This window comes from Panicum hallii, chromosome 7 (assembly GCF_002211085.1).
Source record: "Panicum hallii strain FIL2 chromosome 7, PHallii_v3.1, whole genome shotgun sequence".
Taxonomy (NCBI): domain Eukaryota; kingdom Viridiplantae; phylum Streptophyta; class Magnoliopsida; order Poales; family Poaceae; genus Panicum; species Panicum hallii.
Genome location: NC_038048.1, coordinates 39,803,117 through 39,817,748, shown reverse-complemented (window position 1 = coordinate 39,817,748; position 14,632 = coordinate 39,803,117). Strand labels below are relative to the sequence as shown.

The following is a 14,632-nucleotide window of genomic DNA, read 5'->3' as shown; positions in this document are numbered from 1 at the left end:
TTCCCTTCCCGGCATGACGCCGCGCCACGCCGGCCCGCCGCGGCAAGCCTATTGACAAGGGCGGCCTCGCCGGCAACCACAGAACTTGAGGTCGCCGTCTCGTACTGGCTCGGACAAGGCTCTGCACCTCCTAGAAAACTAGTGGTTGTTTTGGAGGGCCAGCAACACGCTGTTTGGAAGCCGTGCAAGGCCCATGCTCTGCGCCATCTTGAACAGGGGCGGTTGAGAATGTGAAGATAACCAAAAACATTCAAGTAGTACTCCATAAAATTTACATGCAAACACGTTTTCTTTTCTTTTCTTTTTCATTTTGCCAAGTTCTCGTACACTGATAGATAGATATGTAGAACAGCACAATCACACTAGCTTGGAACAAAAAACGCAAGCAGACGCGGGGGACTGGGAAAATACTGTAGGCACGCGGATCGTAATAGAAGCATGCATGATCACTAGCAGAAAAGCAACCACCGACGACGCACGCAGGATTCAGGAGATGATGTGCAGTGGAGGCGGCCGGCCGCTCACATATCTACAGGTCACGCCTCCGGAGGTCCGGCGGGAGTGGCCGTCGATCTAGCGGCTGAAGGAGGCGGACGAGCCGAGCTTGGCGGCGCTGGCCCGGAGGACGTACTGGTGGTACGCGGCGGCGATGGCGGCGCCGATGAATGGGCCCACCCAGAAGATCCACTGCAATCACATATTCACATACGGCAGCGTAAGCCATCGATCGATGTAAAGACACCCCAACTGATGGACTCATCGGACTTTTATCAACTAGCTGGTTGCGATCCAAATGATATGCAGCAGTAAGATGGGACAAGCTAGTATTAGGTACAATAGATAAAGTTTTTATAGTTAGGTCGGAGGGTTGTTGGGAACAGATTAGGCTGCGTGTTTGGTTTTAATGGGTTTTTAATCAGGTGGCTGAAAATGTCACTGTACTAGTTCTGTGACTAGTACTAAAACAGGCTACAGGGTACTAAAAAAACCCTGCATACTAATTAATCAATTGGCCTGACATCTGCTGATCAGTTTAACTAAGTGATCATCATATCTAAAACAAATGTAAGAGTTTAACTAAGTGATCATCATTGAGCCTTATACTGACTTCCTGAACCCTTTTGCGTATACTATGTTATTATAATCCGTTGAGTTGTATCTGCCACTAGCTAGTGAGCTTACGGCTGAGAAGCGTCGCAACAGTTTTGTTTGATTAGTTATAAGCTTGGGCCGCCTGTTAGTGACAGTGACCGGCCATGCTGTAAGCCATTAGCACTTGCATTTTCTTTGGCACGAAGCCATTAGGGCTTTTTATTAATTATTAGCAGGAGATCGAAGGACGAAGCGTGCAGGACGTACGTGGTCATCCCAGGCCTTGTCGTTGTTGTAGATCACGGCGGCGCCAAAGCTCCTGGCTGGGTTGATGCCGGTGCCGGTGATGGGGATCGTGGCCAGGTGGACCATGAACACGGCGAACCCGATGGGAAGAGGAGCGAGCACCTGATCAACATAGCAGACAGTGCAGCACGTTATAGATATGAATATATATGATGGTTAAACACACGGAGGACTGTATATGTTGCTCTGAAAGTTCTGAAACACGTACGCCTGTTAATGGCCCAACTTTAATTTAAACCCAGGAGTATATACATGCTTCCAAGAATGCTAGTACTCCTAGAGAATTTCGTACGGCAATTATGTTGGAGGATAAACAGTTTTAGTTTCAAGTAGCTTTGAGCCTGTATATGACTGGTGTTACATTTTAAAGCACTAAAGATGGTTATTTTTAAAGCTCAAGCAGGCAACAAACCCTAGGGGAGGTGATCACCTATCCAACAATTATATTTTCATTTGCTGGTCCCTTAAAGCGATGGTTCACCAAATCTAAGAGAAGACAAACATGCTAACCTATCGTATCACTAGAAACTTCTCTTAGTCTTTGATTGATAGTACCATCACATGTCCTATCCAGAAAAAGAATACATATCAAATGCTAATCGCTTGCGAATTGCCACCTCACACTTGCTGTACTCTTAGTCGCTAGCTACCTAGTGAGTAGTGACATCTGACGACAAACTACTCCACTAGTGATCTAACGAGTATTCCTTCTACCTGCCCGTTTCCATGCGGCAAAAAGAAGCAAATTCATATTTCAAATTAAGCATCGTTATCCTCTACTGCGCGCCAGAAATCAGTTACTTACTGGGACGTGTGAGTCGCGGGCGTTGCGCTTGGGGTCGGTGGCGGAGAAGACGGTGTAGACGAGCACGAAGGTGCCGATGATCTCGGCGGCGAGCCCCGTGCCCTTGGAGTAGCCGTCGCTGAGCTCGTTGGCGCCGCCGCCGTAGCGCACGAAGTAGGCGCTCTGGAAGCCCTTGACGAGCCCGACGCCGCAGATGGCGCCCAGGCACTGCGCGATGATGTAGAGCAGCGCGCGCACCAGCGACACCTTGCGCGCCAGGAACAGGCCCAGCGTGACGGCCGGGTTGATGTGGCCCCCCGACACCCCCGCGGTGCAGTAGACGAGGATGAAGATCATGCCGCCGAAGGCCCAGGCGATGCCGAGGACGCCCACGCCGCCGCACGCCGCGTCGGGGCCCGACGCCGCCGCGTCCGTCTGGTGCTTGTACCCGATCACCGTGGCCACCGTGATGTAGAGGAAGAGCAGCGTCGCCACGAACTCGGCGATCACCGCGCGGTACAGCGACCACTTGGTCAGCTCCTCCGCGTCGATCAGCGGCGCCGGCGGCGGGTCGCTGTAGTCCTTGGCCGTGTACTCCCCGCCCTCCGGCGCCGCCGCGGCCTCGATGTCCTTCGCCATCCTCACACACCAATGCAAGCTTGCTCAGAGCAAGAGCTCCCTCACGCACGCTGCTGTGTGTTCCTGATCAGCTAGCTCTGTGTGACGAGCAGCGGAGGCGAGGCGAGGTATTTAAGGGGAGTGAGAGTGAGACGGTGGTGGTTCGTGACAGGAACAGGCGGCTGCTGCTTCATGATTGGATTGTTTAGTGATTTTCTTCGTCAGGGATAAGGCCCCTCCCGGAGCAGAGCGTCTGGCTGTGGAGGCTTCCGGTTTATAATTTTGCCGACCGCGACCGACTAAAGCGCTCATCATCGTTAGATAATTCTAGAGCCTAACCGGTGGCTCTGCCTAATACGGGGAGGCTGGCTAATTTTAATCAGTGGCTAAGCTTCGTTCAGCAGCGATCGGTGTTTGTCAGCATCTGCGTCTGAGAATGGGTCGATGAACGATGATGGAGGCACAGGCGTAAGCCTGATCGGTGTGAACGGTGAAGCACTGAAGTGAACGGTGGCCATGCGTGCACTTGCTATGCTTGCAGCAGAGAGCGGCGATTTCTGTGCAATTTTTCAGAGTCCTGGAGTTTCTTCATCTCTCTGTTTTCAACTGCTGGATGGAGGCAGTACCTAGTTGCCGGATAATCACAATCGATGCAAAAGAAAAATGTGAGTTGTTTAGAGCTATCGCTTGCCTGGCAACGCAGTGTGCTTCTCCACCATCAGAGAGCTGCTCAATCAGCAGTGTGGTTGCCAAATGATAGCACGGACAGCCGAGCACCACGCAGAGGCACATCGCGAGAACCATTTGGTGGCTGCTACTCCGAATTAAGATCGTTATCAGGCGCCTGATTAGGTGCAACCTAAATGTCGTATCGTGCGCCAGCGTTGGCTGTACCTGTACCCCTCATTTCTTTTGAAACGGAAAAGGTGCGCAAATTTATTGCGGCGCACAGCTTACCACGCACGCCCTGTCATGAGGTCATGCCATGGCACTTTCCTGAACCATCCAAACTGCAAGTCTCGCCGTCTGGGGCAAGTTGCAACGAGGACTGTGTTTGGAGGCCCCTTGCTTTTCATCAGGCAACGGCAAGTTCTGTCCAGAAACTGAACACAGCGTAAGCTCAAAACACGGAGTGAAATGAGTCTCCACAGCTGCAGAGCTAGAACCATCCGCAGAGCTCATCAGTCGCTGCCGTTGTTGCGCTGCTGGTGAACAGAACAGCTGAAGACGCTTTTCGTTTCGTGGATGAAGACAGCCACATCACGAGCCAGAAAAGGGGAGCGCCAAATCATCTCGCCCCATCTTCCACGAGATTCCAATCACAGGAATTGGAGCTCGAGTTTCACCCACTTTTCTTTCCTTTTGCCATCCTGTTCAGTGCTCACCTGATGCGACTCCCTGCAACGAGAGACGCACACATCGAGTCGTGAGGCTCGTGCCAGGGCGACACCTGGGCGCACTACGGCCATCAGATTACAATAAGCGAAAGGAAACAAAGGGTGGAGCAATCACGCGGTGACGCTGGCACCCTGCATAATTTATGAGCCTCCATGGTCGAAACGAGCTGGACGGCTCGAGTTCCTACTCACGCCGATTTGTTTGATGGATTTCCGCGACTGCGCTCCGTTGTCAATGCCGCTCGACAGATTCTCTCCTGCAGCTCGTTTTGATCACACAACGTGAGAATTTCGTTGTCCATACGGACAACCAGATCCTGATGGCATTGCAGCATCTTACGCTATCCATATGGAGTAGCTATCCCAGAAGAAATCATACACTCAAGGGACAAAAGCTCAATTGCTAGTATAGGATTGGACAGTAAAAGAATTGTGCGCCAACAGAGCAGTTACACAAAATATACAGAATTTCTAACAGAGGCGTCCAATGAGTTGCCACATTTTTGGATGAATGAGTGACCTGCTTAGAAAATGAAGAGCCCAAGTTCAAAACTTGGGATACTGATATCATTTTTTTTCAGGAAAAATGAGAGGCCTAAATTCATCCTCCATGAAAATAGTAGTATGAAAGTTCAGTACAAGAACATGGCTAAAAGGATACCGCCATACCGGCAGTTCAGAACAGGTGCATAATAGCCAAGAATATTCTGATATTACAGAACCTGAATCAGAAAGCCTACTAAAGTGCATCAATAGGCCAATTTTGATCTTGATAACAGAAAATTTGAAGGAAACATGATTTCGCAGTCTCACTAGCCCTTACACCAGAATCAGTAACCAGACAACATCTAGCAAGAATGGGCTGGGGCAATCAACAGAAACTACAATAACATCCCATGCAGCGCTTGTGTGATCGGACTCGGAGTATACTTCCAGGCTAGTCCAGAAGGAGTCAGCAAATTACAGCAGTCTCGGGCATTAAACCTCTACCCCGTGAGCCCCCGAGTTTCTGCACATGTTAATGTGAAACATAATGCTATACACAAAGGAATTGCCGAATGTAATAGTTGCCAGGAAATGTGCAAAAAAAAAAAAACAGCTGGTTCAAGTAAAGGTTTGGAGATTTCTCCTCGCTCACTTCAAAAAATAGTGCAGCAGATGGTTGGATTAGTACCAAATGTTTTGTTAACTTTTATAAAACAACCAATATTGCATATTTACTTAGGAATATGAGGGAAATAAAAGAGAGTTCAAGTATAGCAAAGCTTTATATGACCTTTAGCAGCATATCCAAGAATACTAACCACCTATTTTTTTCATAAGTAACAGGATGGCATTAAGATTCAATAATTAGAAACAACTGTTGTTGCACCTTTGCTTAGGAAATTTAAAACAAATAGTTAGGCGGTATGAAAGGTTTTTTATGACCTGTAACAGTGTTATTCCAATTTCCAGAGACCAGAATGGCATTGAAAATGGCTGCTGTTATAGTATAATGGCATTGAAAATTGGCGACACATCTAATTCCCCTTTCCTCCAGAATCTGACAGTCAAATGTCTAACTTGTCACTAATAATCAAATGTCTAAACTTGTCACTAATAACAAGAGCAAGACAATTAAAAAAACAGCAGAATAATGGCGTATTGACGACATTGCAAACTTTAATGCTCCTTATGTCCTTTAAACGCTGAGGTGACAGGCTGATTGTGGAGCTGTAACACATGCAACCCTACCCCTCTTTGAAGTAATCGTACACGAGTGTGCTTATTCCTGAAAAAAGAATTATTTTTAAGGGAGATCTTTACAAATCTTACTGGGGCCTAAAACTACATGGCATAAGCAGTAGAGAGGAGAAAATATCAAATTTCAAAAATGAAAATGAAGAAGGTACTCTCTATGATATATTTTTTGGACTTATAAACTTACAACTCCACTTAGCTATAGCCTATATAACATAAGCCGGCATATATAACATAAGCCGGACCATCCAGCATATAAAATAACTGAAACGCCAGAGTCAATTGTATTTAAAATCATTGGCTGCACGTTGCAGCTAGATATTGCATTCATGAGGGTTACAGACCAAGAGGCTAGATGATCCAAGGGTTTCCTATTCACCATTGGGTGCTTTATATCAAAGGAGACAGGTGAGCACAAGCATGCATGCACCCATAAAGAGATGCATAATAGTAGTTCTTCGTTAAGAGAAGCCAATGGTACCCCTTTAACCCCAGCCCTTTCCCTTTTTTTTGTTGGAAAAAAAGAAAGAGGCTAAAAAAAAGACATAAAGGCATTCTTGCTTTCTTTTCTAAAGTCTGAACAAAGTTCAAAAAAACATTCAGTAAGGTTTTCAACCAATTACAGTTTTGCAAATTCACAATTTCATTAACAGAAATAGAATAATGACTATAGAAATAACAAATTAGGTCACTGCTCTATTACTATGAGTACTGTGACCCTTCCAACCAACTTCTTGGAGAAGAAAAAGCCCTGACTGAATATAGAAAGTGAAGCGGTTTTGAAGACACTTTTCAATCTTACAAGTGCCAAACTGGACCAAGGCTGCCCAAACATGTCACTCCACTTCTTCACAAGCTACAACAAGCCAAACAGCCAGGCAGGCAGGTCGCCAAACCCAGTGAATTACCTAATTTGGGCAAGGTAAATGAATCTTTCAAGCATTTTGGCCGAACATGAATTTCAACCCAAACACAATGAGGCCAAGTTTGATAACAACAATGGTTGCCGTCCGAACTAAGCCATATTCGGCAAACCAGATAATGGACAACAAAATTGGTTATAAACTGAATTAGAATTTATCACACATAAATATGGGGAGCCATTGTAATTTGGATATAAAGAAAGTGTTAGTGTTTGATGGTTGATATTAATGACAACCAACTATACATATGGCAATGGGGCCATACCTCGGTGACGAGACCCTAAAGGTCCTCGCCCCAGTCAGAGGAGGAGCCCTCCCCGCATACTCATCCCTATCGGCGTGTGGAGTGGGTATCTAATGAGTCCCTTACGCGATGAATATGACTCAGCAACAATTAAATTTCTAAAATAAGAATATGGCACCAAAGCCCTCGTACATAGGCATAATCACAATTCATAGATACACAAAAGTAACCCCGTAGGGGATAAGCTAAGCCTCATAATCATTCGCCTAACAGGTGAATGGGCCATAAGCATGCCTACATGTAACTTTAAGGGCACGTTTGGGAGCACTCCACACTATAAAAAATTGCTCCACTCCACCAACTCTACAAAATTGCCATCCAAACATGTACAGCTCCACCAACTCCAGCTTCAGAAAAAAGTGGAGTTGAGGGCCAGATCCACGTTTTTTGTGGAGTACCTCAAGAGGTGCTCCAAAAATATTAGTTTCGTACCAACTCATGGAGTTGCGAGGTAATTACCCACCATACCACTGGTTTCAACGTAGCGGTTCAATCCATCTCCTTCTCCTTTCCTCATCCCGTCGCCTCCTACCCCTCCCCTCCCACCGCCCCCTGCTCCTCCCCCCACGCCGCCACCCCCTGCTCCCCACGCGCGCCGCCGCCCCCTGCCCCTGCTCCCCCCCCCGCGCCATGGTGGTCTCGCTGGGTACGACGCCGGCCTTGGCCTCCATCCGGGTGAAGAGCTCCAGCGCGTCCTCGTCCTTGCCGGCCTGCGCGTACCCGCAGATCATGGCGTTCCAGAGCCCGAGCTGGCGGTCGCCGCTCGGGACCATGTCGAACACCCGCCTGGCCGCGTCCACTCGCTCGTGGCTCGCGTACATGTCCACGAGCGCGCTGGCGACGAACAAGTTGGCAGCGAGGTTGGCGTCCTTGAGGACGTAGGCATGCATCTCCCTGCCGAGGGAGAGCAACTCCAGTTGCGAACACGCCGGGAGCGCGCTCGCGAACGTGACGCCGTCAGGGCGCACGCCGCACGCGACCATGTCGTAGAGCACGTCGACGGCCTCAGCACAGCGGCCACTCAGCACTAGCAGGCTGACCATGGTGTTCCACGTGATGAGGCCGCCGCCCGGCGCGTCGGCGGCGCCGCTGGAGCCAAAGAGCCTCTGCGCGTCGTCGACCAGGCCGAGGCGCGCGTACATGGAGAGCAGCGCGTTGAACGCAAACCGTTCGTCGCCGTCCAGGAGCCCGCTCTTGAGGGCGAACATTATTGGGCTAGTTTTTTTGGAATGAACAGTGCACGGGTACTGTAGCGTACTGTAGCAGCGGAAAAAACAAAACAACCCTTCATCCAACCACCATGGGCAAAATAGACTATTCCTATCAAATTCTCGTATTTCCGGAGCTGGAGCACCACAATCTCTCAAACACATATGTCAGCTCCAAGTTTTCGTAGAAAAGATGGAGTGGAGCTGCTAAAAGGTGGAGCTGGTGGAGTGGAGCTTGTTTTTTTGAGTGGAGTGCTCTCAAACATGCCCTAAACGTGGGTTCGTGTTGAGGAAGGGGAGCTTGGAGGCATTAAAGATCCTTCTCGATAGTATGTGATAATGGTGTTAGAGCATACTCACCATAAAACTAGCTTGATCGAGGCAAAGGACGAGGGTTGCAGGTGGCTTAAAACATAGGCAAAAGAGGGTTAGGGCATCTTTGATTTGTGTTCACGTTGTCAAATAAAAGCACAAGCAGACAAGTTTGCCAATGCCTAGGAAGCCAATCCTATCCTGTCGTTTCCCCTGCATATGGGCAAGAGAAAAAAAATGCAAGCACGGTAATATCGGTGTCAAACTAAGCAACCGCTAAACATGCATTGGTAAGTGAACGATTGGCAACGCAAACATCAGCACCCAACCGAACATGCACGTAGTGTTCTTTAGGGCATTAGTTAATGACTAACGTGACTGAAATTATCCATTTGGCCCGTGGGGTAAAAATAATGAAGCATGGATAAGATAGTTAACAATTGTATAATCAAACTTTAATGCATAATGCATGAGAAAACCACAAATCAAAAAGAAGGAAACGGAAAATGCAACCATTGGAAGATGGGAAGTGGGCCCAAGCAACTTTAATCAGCCTAGCCATCCCATCTTCACGCCCTCTCCTATCCACTCCTCTCTTGGTTGAGCATGTCTCTCCTCACTATACCCTAGTGCCGTTGTCGCCTCTTTCAACCCTAACGTTGCCTCCCTTGCCTCACCCTCCTATTGCCTACTCCCCTTGCCTTCCATCTTTCCTAATTCCTTCATAGTGATGGGTGACATTCATGCAAGCTTCATTTATCAACAACCATGGTAGCCACAACTACAAATGATCTCGTCTCGGAGGAACATGTGACTTATTCTCGAATCACGTGCAGACGCGGTGGTAGCACGCTCAGGTGCGCGCTCCGCACCAAGGGTCAAGCCCTAGCATTACATGTCGCGTGCGTCCATCTCCCTAGCCGCAGATGAATCTATGGCGCCAATGAAGCAAGCGCGTGTGAGGTTCATGACCGCCTACTTCCAGTTGTTTTGTGGGCCCCTGCCTCAAGACGAAGTCAAGGTGACGTATGTCCCCCTGATCGAGTTTATTAAAAAAAATTCTCAAATCACGATCATGGATCAGAGCCTCAACCTTGCCCTAATGGCTATGTGTTAGGGACGTCTGCCACCTACCATGCCTTGCATCGAATACGGCATGATGCTTGTTGCACGTCAAATTCTCCATCTTCAACTCTTATCTTTGTCAAGATCCTCTGAATATCCTTTTGAAAAAAATCCTTTGAATATCCTTTGTAAAAAAAAAGATCCAAACATGCAACATTTCATGCACTATTGATACCATGGTGGCCTTTACGATCACGGTGAGTGGCTCTGAATGTTTCACACCAAGCAATTGTGGGTGTTACTTCACAAATATTAACTACCTGCAATGGATCAGTAAAAATTAAAAAAGCATGGCCTAGAGGAGATTTAAGTATGGCGGGAGAAGGGGGATAAGTCAACAGGTTTATGTAGGAATGGAGTAAACATTTAGAAGAGACTAATTTTGCATCCTAGCTGAACTAGCTTAACCACTAACAGATCAAACCTAGTGAACACAAAGACGGTTATGTTTCGTGTCAAACACAAGAGCCAAGTTAGTGATGGGAGGCATATCAGAATTTTTTTTTTTTCTGCTTCAGCTCCCAGCGAGGTCCAGCTTTTAAAACTAGGATGTCAAGGTATGAAAGGTATCAAGAAAAGCGTACCAGAATTAATAGGCAGACCACAGGACAAACATATGCAAGCAAGTAGAGCCATGCATGCACATCCATAAAATTTCTACAACCACATACAAGGTGGTTGTACACTTGTACTGAACTAATGAACACACACAAGGTGATATGGCATACCCAAGGTGCCACACAATGCCATACTACCTTAAGAGAAACGCAGGAAACAAGCAAGTTTCTATTAAAATGGTAGCTATTATTGAAGGCTTATATATTTTCTGTTTTCTTTTCCCGTTTTGTTTGTGGCTCATGTTAGCTTTCAACTTTAGCCTGCCCCAACTCAAGAAACCCCATTTTTCATACTGCAATGAAACCTCCAACAACACTACCAGAAGCATTTAAGTAGGGTACAAGGAAAGAAGAAGAATATTGCAATAGAACACTGCCTCTCGGCTTTAAGGTATGACAAGGAAAGAAAGAAATTCATAAAAGCTTTAGGTTAAGAATCTAATATTTGAGTGCCAAGCCATGTTAGTTTTATTAAATCTGATATACAATATAACTTGGCTCGGCTATGCCCAAACAGCAAAATAAGGAGTTGATCGAAGAGACTTGAATGGCATCATGAATTGCTTTCCTTTTGCCCTAATCAGACTATCAAAAACACTTGGCTTGTAAGCAATGACTAGACCAGGACAACTAGTGATGGAAGTTACTGGAGAAAATGGCTAAGCACAAAAAAAGGACATATTGAAAGTGGGGAAACAAGCTAGATTCAGCGAATAATGTGTGTGAGCTCTTTCTCCATTCAAATTCCTCAAAAGATTTGGGCGCAAGCTCAATGATTCCATATTCCTTAAACAATGGGAAGAGGAACAAAACATTCAGGGTCTTGGCAAGTAAAGAGGTGAAAGGCAATCAAAGGAAGAGATCAGCATATTGCGGCCCTACCCATAGGCCTTACATTGTGTCAAAGGACAATATATTTACCAAAAAATGGAGAGCAACACCAGTTAAGAGAAACATAACAGACACATACAAGAACTAGGTAGTTAATAATACCACTTGGCAGTTCAATAAAAAAAAATGCAGTGATGCCAAATTATGAAGCGGAAACACAACATCAAATGATGATCTCACACACAAACAATGGCATTCATTAACACAGTCAATTACACCCATATGGAAGAAGACAACATACCAGCTGATTAAACCATCCATGTGCATCTACCATCGCTTCAGCCTTCTTGCAATGTGATCATAGGATTGACGCATGTCAGCCTTCACAAAAGCGCGCTTCATATTCTCAATGGTGGACTGCGACAACTCAACTCTCATGTCAATCATCTCATCAGCATGCTTCTTCACCTCAGTTAACCGGTCAAAGTCAAGCAGCCCTGCTATTAGCTCTCTAGCAGAGTCCTCGGCAGGGGTAATGATGTGCTCCACTACACAACGCCACACGTTGATCGCTGCGGATGGGTTAAACTCCTTAAAGAACAAGCTGATAGCAGCAGCGCAGTTGGATGCAGTAGGCAGTTGCTCATTCTTGCTCATCTCCTTCAGGAAACTTTCAGCCTCCCGAGCCTTGCGATGCTTGATGAATCCCTCCAGTATGGCATTGTATGTGACAGAATTTGCAAAGACACCATTAAGGGGCATTTCATCAAGCATCCCAAGGGCATAGTCGAGGTTACCAACATTGCAGCAGAGGCCAATCATGGCGTTGTACATTGAGAAATCGGGAGCGAGACTACCTTCAGAGCCCATCATGTGCCAGATGGCTATGGCGTTGGCATAATCGCCCTTGCGGATGGCGATATCCACAGCGTTGGTGAAAAATTTGATCCCCGGGAAGCAGCCCTTGCTCCGCATCACCTGCAGAAACTTGAGCGCCTCGCTGAACTGGCCACCGCGTACGAGCGTGGAGAGTAAGGAGTCGTAAGCGGCCTGGTTGGCAGCGTCCCAGCCCACGCGGACGACCATCTCGCCGAAGACGCTCTTGGCGCGCTCCGCGTTCCCCTCCTTCTCCCACGCCTCGAGCAGTATCGCGAAGGTGTCGGCGTCGGGCGGGACGGTGGCCTTGGTGCGCTCGAACAGGTCCTGGGCGGCCTGTGCGCGGCCCTCGACGCGGCACATCGCCGAGAGCAGCGAGTTGAGCGCGACGGCATCGGGCTTGATGCCGTAGCGGCCCATGACGTCGAAGGCCGCGGCGGCCTCCTTGAAGTTGCCGCGGGCGCAGTAGGAGGTGAAGACGGAGGCGAAGGTGGCGACGGAGACGAGCCCCCCGCCGCAGCCCTCCTGGTTCATGGAGCGGATGGCGTCCCACATGGGCTCGAACATGGCGGCCTTGCCGAGGATGTCGACGAGGAGGTTCCACGCGTAGACGGTGTGCGCGACGGACCGCGCCGCCCAGCGGAAGAAGCGGACGGCGGACTTGGGGCGGGAGTAGCAGGCGCGGGACTTGAGCACCAGCTCCGCGACCTCCGCCGTGGGGCCGATGCCGCAGGCGGACAGCGCCGCCTCCACCTCCCCCGGCGGGACGCGGCCGATGATCTCCAGGAACGCCTCCGCGCAAGGGTTCGCCTCCTCCTCCCCGTCGGGGCTCTTCTCCGCCGCCGCGCTCATCGTCGGCGAAGGCGGAGGCCGGAGATTACTTGCTTCGATCTGCTGCTATCCTTATCCTCTATATATGTTTTCACCCCTGCTGCTGATTTGAATCCTCCTGTTTACCGATTCGCGTCTGGATTTGAATCTGAAGAATTGGGGATGTGGATTAGAAGGAGGTTGGGAAATTTGGAGTACGGAGACCAAGGAGTACGGAGTAGCGCCGTTGCGGGCTTGCGGCGCCGTTGCCGCCGTTTGGTCAGGAAGAGCGCACTGAAAGGGAAGATCGAGGCAGCAGGCAACGCGAGAGATGGGCATCAACATGTTTGGGCCAAATCCCGCCCAGCCAAACACACACAGCCCAGCAAAAGAAAATTGTACTTCGCTGGGCCTCAGGACATTATGGGCCATAATTTTCTCGCTCGTTGCGAGCCGAGCCATCATCACTCATCAGCCTCCCAGCCCCAAGCCGGGCAGCACAGCAGTTCCTGCGTGATTTTTTTTTTTTGAGAAAGCAGTTCCTGCGTGAGCACCTCCTTCAGTGCCGTCCTCCCGGATTATTGGTGATCTCCTTCTACTTCCTCAATCCCTGTCACCCCGTGGCTTGGGATGGCATTGCTTCCGGCGAGGCGCAGCTCGTCCACCCCGCCCAGGCCTGGCCACCCTACTTAGAAGCAGTGTTCGCCTACACGACCGTGTAGAACGAGTAAATGGCATGTAAACGCTACTTGCCAGCCGGACGCACAGTTTAGGCAAAAATGGTGATTACACGGGCAGACCGTTTAAATGGTCAAACTCGGTCGTACACGGCCTGCACAGTTGAAACGGCGCGGTCGCAAAACGGTTTTGTACGATGAGTTGAACGATTACAACGACATTTAGGCAATGGCGAAGCTCAAAATCGATGGGCGGGGGATGAAGTTTTGGGCTGCCTGGTTGCCGCCCTTGCCTGCCAATTAGAGTTTGCTTGCCCAAATTCACCACCAGCCGTCGCACCATCCATTCTCCATCGTCATTCTCAGATCCGCCCCATATACTCCTTAATCCAGTCTCAAATCTGCACCTCGATGCTCTCTAGTTGGGCCACACTGGCCGTCTATGCAGTGTTTGGCCGCGCACTAGGGCCTGCAGCGACAGGCACAACACCTGGGAGATGGCCACCCCGTCAATCCCCACTATCTCCGGCCACCAGATCGAGCTCCAACCTCCAACGGGCAGCGAGCAAGGACACAGGCACACAGCAAATCAGCAGCACGCTATGAGTTCCAGCAATTAAGGTAATACCCCCTCTCCTCCCGTTTTTACTCCTCTGTAGTATGCCCGCTTTTGAATGTCTTCTCTTTTATAAACGAAATTAATCAGAATGTATGATATATCTCTAGTAAAGATTAGAGATTACAAATTAGAGAATAAGAGATGCTAGGAACATTTTGTTCTGATCTAGTAATGGTTTGTCTTCAAAATGCTATGTTCTGTGACCATCTTGAGATGTGCACTTGTGGTAGCTGTAGGTTGAGTCAGCAAATAGCCTATCAATTGATCATTGATTCATGTATACGGTATAGCAAATTAAATTTTCATAACTTTATTTTATAGCTGATACATGCTAATTGGCAATTGGCAATTGCAAATTAATTATACAATATACCTTGTGCTCTCTGCTAATTA

The 14,632-nt window shown here is 48.5% G+C and overlaps 2 protein-coding genes across 6 annotated transcripts; both read right to left on the bottom strand.

Moving 5' to 3' along the window:
• Positions 1–270: 270 nt before the first annotated feature.
• LOC112899222 (aquaporin PIP2-5) lies at positions 271–2,924 on the bottom strand. The gene is made up of 3 exons (XM_025967602.1): positions 2,204–2,924; positions 1,360–1,500; positions 271–687 (listed from the first exon to the last, which is right to left on the bottom strand). Exons 1-3 carry the CDS (start codon positions 2,819–2,821, stop codon positions 574–576), a joined length of 873 nt encoding a protein of 290 aa, XP_025823387.1. The 5' UTR covers positions 2,822–2,924; the 3' UTR covers positions 271–573.
• Positions 2,925–4,847: 1,923 nt separating this feature from the next.
• Positions 4,848–13,223, bottom strand: LOC112899221 (pentatricopeptide repeat-containing protein At1g77360, mitochondrial-like). Of its 5 annotated transcripts, XR_003230020.1 has the most exons (3): positions 11,559–13,223; positions 5,932–5,968; positions 4,848–5,206 (listed from the first exon to the last, which is right to left on the bottom strand). XR_003230020.1 is itself a non-coding variant. In XM_025967598.1 (2 exons), exon 1 carries the CDS (start codon positions 12,983–12,985, stop codon positions 11,585–11,587), a length of 1,401 nt encoding a protein of 466 aa, XP_025823383.1. In that variant the 5' UTR covers positions 12,986–13,223; the 3' UTR covers positions 4,848–5,206; positions 11,559–11,584. The 5 variants fall into 5 exon arrangements, 4 of the variants coding, with proteins under 4 accessions (XP_025823383.1, XP_025823384.1, XP_025823385.1 ...); XM_025967598.1 differs by lacking the exon at positions 5,932–5,968; XM_025967599.1 differs by lacking the exon at positions 4,848–5,206 and having other exon boundaries at positions 5,231–5,968.
• Positions 13,224–14,632: the final 1,409 nt, after the last annotated feature.

Coding starts and splice junctions, on each gene's coding strand:
- LOC112899222 (XM_025967602.1), bottom strand. CDS start 2,821: ATGGCGAAGGACATCGAGGCCGCGGCGGCGCCGGAGGGCGGGGAGTAC. Junction 1,501..2,203: donor CCCGCGACTCACACGTCCCA/GTAAGTAACTGA, acceptor TATGTTGATCAG/GTGCTCGCTCCTCTTCCCAT. Junction 688..1,359: donor ACAAGGCCTGGGATGACCAC/GTACGTCCTGCA, acceptor ATGTGATTGCAG/TGGATCTTCTGGGTGGGCCC.
- LOC112899221 (XM_025967598.1), bottom strand. CDS start 12,985: ATGAGCGCGGCGGCGGAGAAGAGCCCCGACGGGGAGGAGGAGGCGAAC.